The sequence below is a fragment of the Sturnus vulgaris genome, chromosome Z (genome assembly GCF_052056855.1).
Source record: "Sturnus vulgaris isolate bStuVul1 chromosome Z, bStuVul1.hap1, whole genome shotgun sequence".
In the NCBI taxonomy this organism is placed as follows: Eukaryota; Metazoa; Chordata; class Aves; order Passeriformes; family Sturnidae; genus Sturnus; species Sturnus vulgaris.
The window spans coordinates 70790146-70804022 of NC_142283.1; the positions used below are offsets into that span (position 1 = coordinate 70790146).

General features: G+C 34.9%; 1 protein-coding gene across 13 annotated transcripts in view; it reads right to left on the reverse strand.

Moving 5' to 3' along the window:
- The window catches only part of SPEF2 (sperm flagellar and cilia associated 2), a 73153-nt gene that overhangs the window by 47328 nt on the left and 11948 nt on the right, over positions 1-13877 (reverse strand). For 10 of the 13 annotated variants that reach the window (XR_015799237.1, XM_088155966.1, XM_088155970.1 and 7 more), the window contains exons 5-9: positions 13720-13799; positions 12645-12861; positions 7317-7505; positions 5835-6022; positions 4425-4593 (exon numbers count right to left, since the gene is read on the reverse strand). Coding sequence is in view for 12 of the 13 variants with exons in the window: in XM_088155966.1 (XP_088012092.1) it covers positions 4425-4593; positions 5835-6022; positions 7317-7505; positions 12645-12861; positions 13720-13799 (843 nt within the window). In the remaining variant the exon portion in view is untranslated. The remainder of the gene's footprint in view (positions 1-4424; positions 4594-5834; positions 6023-7316; positions 7506-12644; positions 12862-13719; positions 13800-13877) is intronic. The other 3 variants (XM_088155969.1, XM_088155972.1, XM_088155971.1) reach the window with 2 other exon arrangements.

Sequence of the window (13877 nt, forward strand, 5' to 3'; positions counted from 1 at the left end):
ATGACAAATTAGCAAATCTCAATATGTCTTGTGTTCCATCTTTCTAAATATATGTAGTTATTCACAAATATAATACATAAAATAATGAAATTTGAATACTAAATAATAACAGTTTTTAGAATAGAACTCCGTTAAAACCTATTATTATGTCATAATTGTTAAGCATTATTGATATTCACTAATAACTAGTTGAGAAAAAAGTACTTATATAAACATTTTCATAGATTCTGTGATGGTTTGCCTCTGGATGAATGCCATAGAGAAAATGCAACACAAGGTTCATGAGTTAAGGACGGGAAGAGATCACTTAGCAGTTACCATTATGGGCAAAATAGACTCAGCTTGAGGAAACTGGCTGAATTTACTATGAATCAAAATCAGAGCAGGATAGTGAGAACTAAAACAAATACTACAAACACCGTCCCCCTAGCCCTCCCTCCTTCCTAGGCTAAACTTTATTCCAAATTCTGTAGCTCCTCCTGCCCAGCAGAGCAGGGAATGGGGGTTATGGTCAATTCATCATGTTGCTTGTGTTGCTGCTTTCTCCTCAGAGTGGAACCTTCACATGCTTCAGCATGCAGTCCTTCCCACAGGAGCTGGTCCTCCACCAGTACATCCAACCTGAGTCCTTCTCACGGGATACAGTTCACAAATGGCTTCCATGGGGTACAGTCCTTCATGAACAGGCTGTTCCAACATGGGCCCCCTATGGAGTCACAAGTCCTGCCAGCAAACCTGCTCCAGGCTGGGCTGCTCTCTCCACGGGCCACAGGTCCTGCCAGGAGCCCGCTCCAGCACAAGCTTCCCATGGGGTCACAGCCTCCTTCAGGCACACCCACCTGCTCTGGTGTGGGGCTCTCTAGGGGCTGCAGGTGGATCCCAGCATCACCATGAGCTTCCATGGGTTGCAGGAGAATCTCAACAACAGCGCATGCAGCACCTCCTCCACATCATCCACCACTGACCTCAGTGTCTGCAGAGCTGCTTCTCTCACACATTCTCACTACACTCTTCTCTGACATCTGCACAAAACCTTTTTTTTCTTCTTAAATATGTTATCACAGAGGTATCACTGCTGTCCCAGCTTGAGTCAGCCTGGAACAGTGATGGGTCCATCCTGGAGTCAGTGCTGGCATTGACTCAGTCGGACATGGAGGAAGCTTCCAAGTAGATTCCATAGAAGCCACCTCTGCAGCCCCCCGCTACAAGAACTTTGTTGTGCAAAATTTAATGCAGATTCCTATAATCACTTCTTAAATTCTATAAACATGAAAAATAATTTCATCAATACTATAGAATTAATCAGTAGCAGATTTTTGTTAGAAAGACGCTATCCTAATATTCTGCATTCTAAAATTGGGAAACATTATTGTCCAGTAATACTTTTAAATCTCTGAAAATTTCCTGAACAAAGATTTCAAATATATGGATTTGCCTAATACACATTCAATGGAGAGAACAAAATCAAACCGAAGCCAACAACTCAAATAAATTCAAACATCATTAAGGAAAAGAAATACCAAGTAGAAACTTCCAGTTCATCTACCCTGAGATCACTAGAAATTTATCAGTTGTACAATTTACTAGGTTTTACTAGTAAAGATCATTTTACTGATAATCACACTGGAAGAATGAAAGAAGGTAGCCCAAAGAATGGAACACAGAATTGTACTTTTACTCTACCACTTTTGCATCTTATAACACTAAGAAAGTCCTGATGTACTGAAGATTATGCTGTGATAAGCTAAAGGACATTTTAGTGTGGAGAATAATACTAGTCCTGTATTAACACTTATTGGTTGGAGGATATTAAACAGCTGTTTGGAAGATGTGTAGACTAATAATATTTCCAACTAGATTCTACTTTGTGCCTTCATTTTGGGTGCACAAAAAAGCACTGAAGGCAAAGCAAAGGTTTCAGCAAGGAACATTCCAAGCAGGACAAAAAGAAGAAAAAACTGTGAGACTAGTAAAGCATGTCTAGTAAAATCTAGTAAAGCATGGGAAAAGATTGCACAGAGAGTCTGTGGAATCTCTATCCTTAGAATATTTGAAAGTTGGCCAAATGATGTTAAGTAACCTTACCTGACTCAGAAGTTGGCCCTGCTTTAAGCAAATCCAAACAATTGGGTCATTCTATAAATTAAATATTTAATGGTAAAGTTCTTCTCAAAGATAAGGTTTTGAGCTCATAACCTGGGTAGAATATGCAACCTTTCCTGAATTTACTATTTGAATCATGTACTGCCATAGCATACATTCGACAAGTAGAACGTGATCAGTGTTGACTTTGAACACGTCTATTAGATAGAAAAACACAATTTAATTATCAGTCTAAAATAAATTTAAATTAAAATTAGAAGTCACTTATTTTTAATCAGTAAAACCAAATAAAGTAAATCTTTGAGTTGCACAATATCCCCTCTCTATTATCTCTCAGAAAACATACTTCTTCATCTGTAATTGAAAAGATATCTTTTAAAAACCCCAAATACTTGCACTATCTGAAAAATTTTTCTTTAAACATATTGGTAGAGATGGATCAACTGTTTTAAATTCTTTAAGACCTCTAGGAAAAATTAATTCCAAGAATTAGGGAATTAGGTCCCCCATTCTTCAGTTATTTTGACCTTTTAACCAGAAGCTTGCTAGACTGTATCTGTCATGAGATAAAATAGTTTACCTGTCAGAAACAAGTTTTCAGGCATCCAGGTGGGAGTTACATAACTCCTGGTCAATACTTTTGAATGAAACAGAAATTATCTGACCAGTACCTAATGTTATGCTACAATACAATGTTATTGTATTAATTTATTAAGTGATTAGCCACAACTTATAGTATTTTCACAAAATATTCTCAAAATAAAATACAATATGTAATGTACAACGGACTGATGGCACTGCATTTTTTTGTATTTTATCAAATATATTTGACATTTTTAGCTGGTATGCCTAATGTAAGCAAGGTATGCTTGAGTGATGCCAAACTGCCTGTCCTGGGCTTTTTTCACAATCATTAGGAAAATCAGCATAAATATTGTCAGAATGACATGCCAACAAATTTTTATCTAGAAGCAAGATTTAAAAGAACTTGCCGTTCACTTAGGTTTTTAGAAGACATAAGTATGAATTGGTGCCAACAATTTCATGTGTCATATGATATCAGTTTTGGATGAATAATGATTTAGAAAGGCGTAAGACTAACAACATCTGGGAATAAATTAATTATTCAATTATTTTAAATAGCCTGGTAGGAAAAAAAGAGACTTTAAATGTGTCAATAAATCTATGTGATATTCAGTGACATTACAGTTAGAGAAGACTACTGAGACTTCATAATGTAAACAAAAATATGACTGAATAACTTTATTTTTCATTAGTGCTCTCATTATTTCCTGCCTGTCTTTTATGACCTCCTTGTTGACCTTGTGTATAGCCCTTTTTTCACCTAAGAAAATAATTACAGAATTCGTACATGAATTGGTATGCTGTGAATCAGAACCCTATAAAGAGATAAATCAGAAAAGCATATGTTAAAAATGAAGCTACAGTAAATTGAGCTTTCAGGCGTTCATCACAGAAACTCATAATAAACATCTATACTCACTGCAAAAGGAAAACGTACCAAGTGGCTCTGGATGTGGATAAGAAGCAAATATATATTGTAGCTATAAATGCCCACCAAGATGAAGACTGGGTATTTGCCATGATTTTGTCACATTCTACTCACCAAGATACTTGAAAAGTCTAAATATGTAGTGGGATTTAATGAATATAATCGTGAATATAATTTTGTAAAAACTGTACAATATATTTTAACAGGGAAATGTCAATCCTTAATCTTTCAATTTTGAAATAACATCGACATATTGAAAAGTTGATTAAGTTAATGTAACCTGAAAAATATTTACTTGTTTTCTAACAGAAGATTAAGAAAAATGCCAGCCATTTTTAATAATTAAAAAAACATTAGTATATTAAAACAAATAGTTCATTCAAACCAATAAATCTTGTTAGAGAGCTTTCACTCAAAATTGCTGAAATTAAGAGTTCAGGTTTTGAAACATGTCCAGTGTTTCATTTTACTGCTTTTACTGGTTACTTTCTGTTGCATTTTCCAATCTAGTAATATTAATTATGCCTTTAAATTCCAATTAGCTGAAAATTATTTGCACTGCAATTAACATGCTGGTCCTATAACTCAAGAAATATAATCAAGGTTATATATAAGAATGGAATTATAACTGCTATTAACTTCAAATACAGTTTTCATATAAAACATCAGGCAATGAAAAGAAAATGCTTGTTTAAATTTGACACTAGAAATCAGTAATAGAACAAAATGCGAGATTACAACATCAAGTTTACGATTATGAAAAAGCAAGGTGTATTATCTTCCATTATGCCTTATCAGCTTGGTGTACCTTGTATTCACCATAATCTTTTTCATCTAACAGACTCATTTTATTCAGCTCTACAAGTTGTTCTGGGCTAGGTTCATCTGGCAAAGGTTGAATTGAGGCTTGTTCATATATTGGTTTTCCATTTAAAAAAAGTTCCTTCCAATCCAGCATCAGTTTTAGTGGAACACGGCTGCAGAAAAAAGAAAAAAGGAAACAGAAAAAAAAGTTTTAAAACAGGAATTAGATGGTTGGATATTGGACAACAATATCCAAATTTATGAGAATCCCAATCATAAAACAAGCATATGTGAAACTAGTTACAGTTGCATCCTGTAAAGCATCCTGTAATTATAACAGCTTTTTATAAGTGTTTGATTTTATGACAGCTGTAGGCACTTGGAGGCTTCTGTGTTTTTACAAATGTGTCATCACACAATATTTGGCTGGGAGAGCTATTAGTAATTGTTGCTATCACTACTTTTACTTGCCACAAAATATTATTTCCTTTTGTGGTATAAAGCCTCCTCTTGCCAAAAATCTATAGAATATTTTTTCCTCAAAGTGAAAATTAATTTAGAATTATATAAATTAAACGTTTTCTTTAGTTAGTAATTTCACTAAACTGTGTGCCTAGGCTACTATTTTATCACGTACAAACTAAGCCTAACTTTACATAATTTTCATGAAATATAGTCATGTGTATTTCATATGGTTACACTTCTATTATTTTAGTATACAATTACAGTGGAAAGCAGCAAGATTCAGGCATACTTTCCAATACTGTAAGTCTAAGCCCACAGTCAAATCACTGAATACTAATTAAAGAACCACAGCAATGAAGCCCCACTCCACGGTTTTCAGAACACTTCGATGGCACAGCACTTGGAGATTACTGCCTATGTAGGACCTTCTCAGAAACCCTGTGCAATTATGGCATTTCAGAAGAGGGAATCACAGCATGGAGGACTCAGAAGAATTTGGGCTTAGTTGCTGTGCTTTGGACACTCCAGGCAGTTTATATACCTTGGGGAATTCATCGTGTTTGTATTACTCTGAGGAAGTGTTCACCTAGTGAAGCAAACTAGGATGAGATGTGCACCATTGAGTTTTTAACTTTTAACTAAGGAATTTACTAACAAAAAAGGAAATCTTTCTGTGGCACTAGTGGATTTTGATCTCATAAAAATTCATAAGTCAGCTGAGTTTTCAAGAAATTATGCTAAGGCTGTAGCATTAGTTAATCCTGTATTACACACCAGTGAATCCTCACATGAAAACAATATCACCATTCTCACATAAAAACTAATTGCAGCCGCCATGTAAAATATCTGAGAAACTACATAATTTGCTATAATGCTTAAACCAGTCTGAATAATGCAGCCTAACAGCTACCTTACAGCTGTTATTTTTGCCTATCAGCTACATACTCACTTGTTTGTCAGCTGACGATATTCTCCAACTTTAGTAGACAAATCAATGATTTGGCCTATCATCTCCCAACATATAGAATAATGCTTTTTATAGCGTGCCTGAGCTCTTTCAGCAGCAATTTTCTTATGGTGTTCTCTTTCTCTCATTATTTGTTCTTCATTATCAAGAGTTTCTTGTTTTGCAAGAGCCTATAAGTGTTTTTAAGGAGTAAATTTGAGACTGCAATGGAAATGAAAGTGCAGAGGTACACAGTCCTGAAAATGAAAATTAACTTGTTCATTTAACTTGAGAAACAAAACCAGCTCAATTCTCTCCAGAGTTGCATAGCCAGCAGGCACACTAATGCATAAAAAAATCTAAACATTTTTATTTACTCTGTAAATTCCCATTTGTTTGCTTTCTAAAATAGAATAAAGTAGAAACCCATTACTTTTTAATGACAAATAGATTAAGACATATTCAGTCCTTGAGGGCAGAGAAATTGCAGCTTTTAGTGTAACAACCCATTTAGGAACTCGTAATTCATTTTACTAGATTCTGATCTTCAAATAATTTCATATTATAGATGTTCTTCAATCTTTGAAAGACTTCTGGTCATGGTATAAAATCACCAGTAGTTCCTGTGGTGGTGTGCCCCATCACCACCTCCTGTGACGGTGGCTGAAAGCATACTTAAAGACGTGATGTAACCAATAGCTACAGCTGCTGATTACAGGACTCCAGCTGTGTTGGAGGATTTGGAGTTCCTGATTGTTTTTGACAGGAGAATAGTAAAATTTCTAATACTACTTTATGGCCTACTACGAGCATAGCACTTGGCAGTTTTCCACAGAATTATAAGTCCTTTTAATAAACTTAAAGCCTCAAAGCAGAAATTAGCACTCATGAGTGAAACTACTCCAGCATTTGTCAAAATGAGACTTTAACACATCATATCTAAATGAAATTAAGAACATGATTCCTGAAACAGGTCCTTAGATTATTGTCCTGTTGCCTCTGTGAGACTGTGCCTTTTAAACTCAGCACATAGAGACATTTTCCTACAAAGTTAAAAATCAGTGTGGAAGAAAAGAACAAAATTGGACTTTCAATTGCTCAGCTTTATCCCTTATTACAGGATCATGGAACAACAGAATGGTTTGGGTTGGAAGGGACCTTTAAAGGCCACTTAGTTCAAACCTGCTGCCATGGGTAGGAACACCTTTCACTAGAGTAGGTAGATTAGCTGTTCTTTTTCCCTGCAAAATTACCCTAAACTTTTAACACAGTACAAAATGCACTCAGTCCCACAGTTACAGTTACATCCTTATTGCTTATAGCTGTGACTTTGAACAAAGAAAAAAGAATATATTTATCACTATAAATATAGTCTAGAAAAGTCCCTAGAAAAGTACTGAAGTCTAACAGTTGACAACACAATTCCATTTTTTAGCATGAAGGTATTCTAGCACTCCTGCAGCAATTCAGAGATGAATCTTTTACCGCTTCTCTGTCAAGAGCTTCCTGGAGGTCCTTCTGTCGTCTTTCTTCATATTGCTTTTCCCTGAAAATTCTGTTTTGCCTTAGCACCTCTTTTTCATGTCGAACATGCATGAGTTGAGCAGCAATCCTCCGCTCATGCTGAGATTGTTTCATTAGTCTGTAAATTAGCTGCTCCTCCTGGTAAGCCTTCTAAAAGATAAAAAAATAATAGTACTAGACACAGTTGATCAACTATTTCCTAGAAAACTCATCAGTGTCTAATATGAGAAATAGGAATACCGTCATATGACAGCATTCACTTGCTTATATGGGGCATAAATTTAGAACAACCTTCATATCTATTTATTAGTACAATTTTCACAAACTATGTAAGAGTTCCAAATATGTCTTAACCGAGATACCCAGTAAAAATACATCTGGTCAGACTATCTCCATTTTAATGTGGTTATTTCCCATGTGCAAAGAAACTGCAGCATATTTCAAATAACAGCTTCTTATCTGAAGATATACCCTTTCCTCAAATCATTAATTTAACCCTGTTATTCACCAGTCCTCATTCTCAGTGATAATCTACAGCATCCTTGAGCAATCTATTTTCTACAGATTCGAAATTTTTTCTTCTTTTGGGGGAATTGAGTAATTATCTTCTCCATTCTTCTCTATTCATCAGACTGCGACTATAAGGAAGGATTCAGAACAGAGCAAAATACAAGACTTCTGGGTAATAGTTCCAGTGTCATCATTGATATATGAATATACTACACTATGCAGAACTAAAGGAAAATCATTCTGAACCATTGCTTGAGATGTGGTCTGTGCACACTTTGAAGGTGGTGAATTGTTATTTTTCAAAGTACTGTTGAAACATAATAGTATCTTCTCACTGCTACACTTGTCCAGACTGCTCTTGGTATCTAAACCAATGCTTAATCTATCCAAAAGCTTTGCCTCACTATCACAGTCCAAAACTCCTTTTGAGTACTCAATAAAAACATCAGCTTGCCTCATAAGCATCACTGCCAAATGCCAATGCTACCGCAGGATTCTAAAGGAAATTTGCTGAATATTTGCTTTTGATACATCAAAACTGCTATTAAATGTGTTTAAATTTAAGGACTTATATTGGGATCTGATTTGAAGATCTCAAATTCATTTTCCTAAAAACAGAGGCACAAGTAAAGTCAGTTATTAGTAATTAAAAAAAACCCAAACAACCAAAAAAAACCCCCAAAACAAACAAAACAACAACAATTAAAAAACCCCAAACCAAAACAAAAACCACACTAAAATAAAGTATCACTTCTATTTTCTTTCAATCTGGTTTATTTCTTCATCAGCTGCCTGTGACAGAGAGTAACAGTATGTAACTTCACTTAAAAATGAAAAATCCAACTTGATTGCAAATGATATTATTTATGAAAAAATTCTATTAAAGGTCTAGATCTGTCCTACACAATGCAGTGAGGACACTTGCCATAGAATTCTAATGCAAAGTATGACTGCTGCAATTGCAATAATAAGAGCAAGAACTTTCTAAATAATTTAGATATATAATGTTGATGTAAGGGAGAAGCCAAACAAACAAACACAGAAATCTCTTTCCATATTTTTAAAGTTCCTTTCCCTTCACAATTCCTGGGAATAAAGTACATTCCAATTAAATTCTGGTGACTTGAAAATATTAAACTAATATAAAAATATCTTAACATTTTCCTTATTTTAACAAAAAATGTGGGCTTTGCCCTCTGTACTGAGTCTCATGACACTGCATGACTGTCCCAGGGACAAATGTGCAGTCCTCTCAGGCCTTAATCATAGAGTCCTTCACCTGGATGCTATATCATCTCTCTAAAAAGCTTTTCACTAAATGAGGATGTAGTCTCAAATATGTCTTGTTTTGTTCTTTATCTGTAGTGCACTATTTGTAAGTTGTTTGTCTATGGAGGGAATTACCATCATACATAAAACAGAAATGGAAAACAATGCAGTCATAACAACTTTGTTAGATGTGTCATTTGATATAGCTCAGTTGATAAAATTTTCCTGCCCTTTGATGCCTCAGTTCTATCCACTGTTTCATGGAACTTAGCATTTCAATTAAGATTTCAATGAAGAGCAGAGGTTACACAATTTACTTCCTATTGCAAGTAAATACCCTTAATTTTTTTCATTAGTTGCTGCTTACCCTCAATCACAAATTATTACAGCAGTAATAAACATTCACCGGTAGAAAATTGATGTTAAAATCGTTATTTGAAAGAATTGAAGGAGCCACCCTAACAGAAAGGTCATTTGTCATACTCAATTGAATGGTGCAAACAGTTGGTCCAGTGAGAAATTAAAACATCTGCTCTAGGTGAACTTCCATTTCATAAAGGAAATTGGAAGATGTTCCCTTAGAACACTTCACAGCAGTCAAAACATATCTTCTCTTTTTAAAGGGATAGAGAACTTCAATATTCTAAGTAATCAAATACTTCAGCATGCTCACTAGGCCTAAAAAGAGCCAGCAGGAAATTCTTGAGGAACAAGAAAAACAGAAAAGGTGATTAACTCAAAACTCCACAACAGAAAAATGAGGATTCAGAACACCAAACTCCAAACTCATAGTTTCAAAAAGGATCCTCACTGGATGGAGGAGTGCAGCATTAGGAGTTATCTTTCATACAAAAAGGAATGCACAAAGTACTCAAGCCAAAGGCTGGCAATTTTTGAAACTTCTGAACATACAAGAACTCAAAATAAAAATAGTAGAAAGTTTTTGACCTAACATTTCGCATCAACATCTTCACAGAGAACTGTGAAGTGCTTGAAGAAATCTTAATATCACAAATGGGACAACTTAGTAATACTTTGAAAAATTACTATTAAGAAAGCATAATAGACACTTTTTTCAGTTTACCTACTTAAGACAACAGTGGCATCCAGTGGCCAAACATTAACGTGTTTATGTTTTGTGCTGTTCATACATAGTTACTATACCATGTTCTTCTATTTTTCTGTTCTCTCGTTTGATTTACATAGAAGTGAGACAATTCTGTGTGGTTGTGTGATCATAAATTTTTTGACAAAAACCTAGAGCTTAGCATACTTAAATCAAGTTGATTGACAAGTAATAAGCTAGTAACAATTCATTTCTCCTCCCATTTTCACATTCTCAATTTACTGGTGATAGTAATTTATGTCTGATAACTTTTAAACTCAGAGATATAAAATCTGAACAGAGCATTAAGAACAACAAGTACAAGTCACCAATAATTTGTTGAAATGGTGGAGGTAAAGGTTCAGTTGGGATGAAGCCATACAACTGTCAAATACTTTCAACACCTGCCTATGAAAATGTGACTGGCGTCATGCTATGCTCCACCTAGAGTACTGTCATGTAATTGTAAAGTATTTTCTCTCCGAGATTCCAGCTTGTAGTGTGCCAAAAAAAAAATGCTTGAACAAGATTCAAGATTCTTTTAATAAACTTTTATAAATATGGATATGAAACATGTTACAGCACTTTGAAGGAATGAAATTCCTTCAACTCTAAATGATCCCATACTGTGTTCAAGATTTATGCAGTGGAGGTAAAACTCAGATCTGAATGGATTTAAACAGTTGCAATTTCAGTCAACAAACCCTTTCTGGTTCAATATTTAATAGGGGGAAAAAGCAATCTTTTAGAAAACTATTTTCTCTATCCATTCATTTTTTAAAGAAAATACGTCAGTTTGCTTTCCAATTTTCTTATGTCAAGTAACATCTAATGTCTGAAATCTCACGAAGTTCCAACAAAACAGTTTTTCCTCTGCTAATTTAGAACCAAATTACCACTAAATAGATTCTGTGATATGGCCAGATAACTGTTTCAGTGAAATGCTAATTTGTCTCTCCTTCTATTCCCTGCAGTCTGTGATTTCAATATAGCAAGCTGATTTTTCTGCCTCAGAAGCTAGGAACACTATTGCTAGTTTTCATTTGATTTGAAGCTTCTCTGTAGCCAGTCTGAGATGCTGTATCCACTCTGGATATTAGTAGCCCTGGCTTTTAGAATCAATGGGTCACACTGCTAGGGCTGCAAGAGATAAGAGTGCTAAAGGAGCAAGTTTTGTGACTACAGTGATTTCAGGCAAGGGTTGCAAAACTTCTTCGTGGCCTATGCCATGTTCAACAAGAACATACTATAAATCTCTTTGAACAAGAACTCAGAGAGAGGATACATGGAGAGATAGACTCTTGGTATAAACCACTGCAGGTGTTTTTCAAGAAAATTTAGGTCTGACATAGACATTGAGAAGTATCTCACCTCTAGATGTTTACCCCAACGTATTAAACTTTTTCTTAAAATTTCCAAAATATCTCAAGACATTAGGTTCCAAGGCTTAAGTACATATATGTATGCAATAGCTCATCTTTTCTGAGATGCTACACATCTGAAATGTTATTATTATGAAATATGATTATTATTCTTATTAGTATTATTAGTATTAGCAGTAGAGATAGGCTCAGCTATATATGTTCAACACACATGATCTAAACTAAGGACTCATAGGGAAATACTAAATTAAAAATAACCAGAAATAAAAAAAACCCAGTAAATTACAAGGCTGTGTTTTGATAGAATCATTATAAAAGAGACAATCTGTGGAATTAATAATCTAAAAGCTGCTTTTTAAAGGAGGACTATATGAAGAAGAATCTTAAAAGCCTTGTGCTTTATGGGACAGGATTGAAATGTAATAATGTGCAACATTCATTTTTAGACACAACACAGACGTTCTCCAGAGACGTATCCTCTATTTCATAACACATCAAACACCAAATCTCTGACCTGCAAATAAAATTTTGATTCTTTGTATCACGCAGCACAACCATCTCAGAATTCATCAGTCCAAATCAGAACTTTCATATACCCATTTGTAAATACAGGTTTTCAAACAAGGAATGCCATGCTTTATAGTTTTTAAATAAGAATCTTCTTTAGAACCAGTATACATTTTGGTACTGTAGGATGTTCCACTTTTGGGGGAGGAAGGCAGGGAATAGAATGCAGGTCTGTAATGGATTTTTAATAACCTCTGTTCTGCTACCTTAATTTTATCCTTTTAAGTTTATACGTATGGTGCATGACATAAGGGTGGTGATGAAGAACAGCCAACCTTCCATATTTTTCAAGGGTTGAACATAAAAGAGATATTCAGACATCAATGCATATAAGTCTCTTTATCCCCTTCAAATTTAATTCAGCCTTCCAGAAGTACTCATTTCGTATTTGTAAGCACATTTTAGATTACTAATTAAATGCACGTGGACTATGTACTTCAGCATACAATTTCCCACCTCTCGAGCCTCATGTGCTGTTAACTGATCCAGTAGCATTCTTTGCCGTCTCTTTGTTCGTTGTTCTCTAGCAAATGTATCTTCTGCTACACGTTTTTTAATTTTCCTTATATATTCATCATCTGAATAAATACTTAACAGCTCAGTTTTCGTCTCTGGGATAGTTTCTAGACTTGTTTCTTGAAACTTCTGTGTTTGCAATAATTCTTGCATATCACTGATTGAAAAAAGAAAGATAGGAATTACCATTCTTAAGGGTCTTTTCATACAGATGCCTGTATAATTATGTGCAAGTCTAACAAATGTAGAACATCACTCTGTGGGCTCTGTGGCTACTTCTTGATGCTCTTGTGCTCCACAATGCCCACTGGGTCCAGAAGAAGGTCTCAGCACTGACTTGAGCCAACTTATCATTAGTTTCTTTGTCAATACAAAGCCAAATTGCACAGAAAGAGGAAATTAGGATGGCTCATAGAATGTCAAAGAAAGATGGGCTATTCTTCAATATACCATACACTCTGAGTAGTTTTGCAGCTATTAATCACAGGTTTACACACAGATATGTCCATAGCAGCATGCATTAGTGTCACATCTTCTGAGTAGAGTAGGCATATCACTAAGGAAAATTACTTGCAATTATTCAAAAATAAATCAACATACATGTAAGTTTCAGGATAAAAGTTACTTCTTTTCCCTTTGAAATGTGTTACTGTGTATGCATATTCACCATTCCTATCTTGCTGCAAGACTAATTCACCTTACAGACCCAATAACTAAAATGAACAAAGAAAATATGTACTTTGAGCCTTTCCTTGCTGCATGTGTGGCAAAAAAATAGTGGAAGAAGCTTGAGCCATCCCTACTACAACTAAAAGTAACTTAAAAGACTTAAGTTAACTTGAAGCTAACCGCAACTGTGTTGGGCCTGAAATCAGTGCTAGTGTGACATTCATTCAAAGGATAATCACAGTTTAAACTAAACGAGACATTATTCTTTCTTCAAGTAGCTGTCTACATAGCAGAGATCGGAGGTGGGATCCTGACTATTCTTAACAATTTAGTATCCAAATGTTACCTGTCAGTCACATGGCTGTGTACTGCAGAGACATTTCCTGTCAAAGACTTCTCAAACTTTTCTATCTCCTTGTATACGTTCTGAAGAAGTAACACAGAATTTTATTTCTCTTCACAAAGCAACATTAAGAAGGTTCAACAGAAAAATTACTGTGGAAT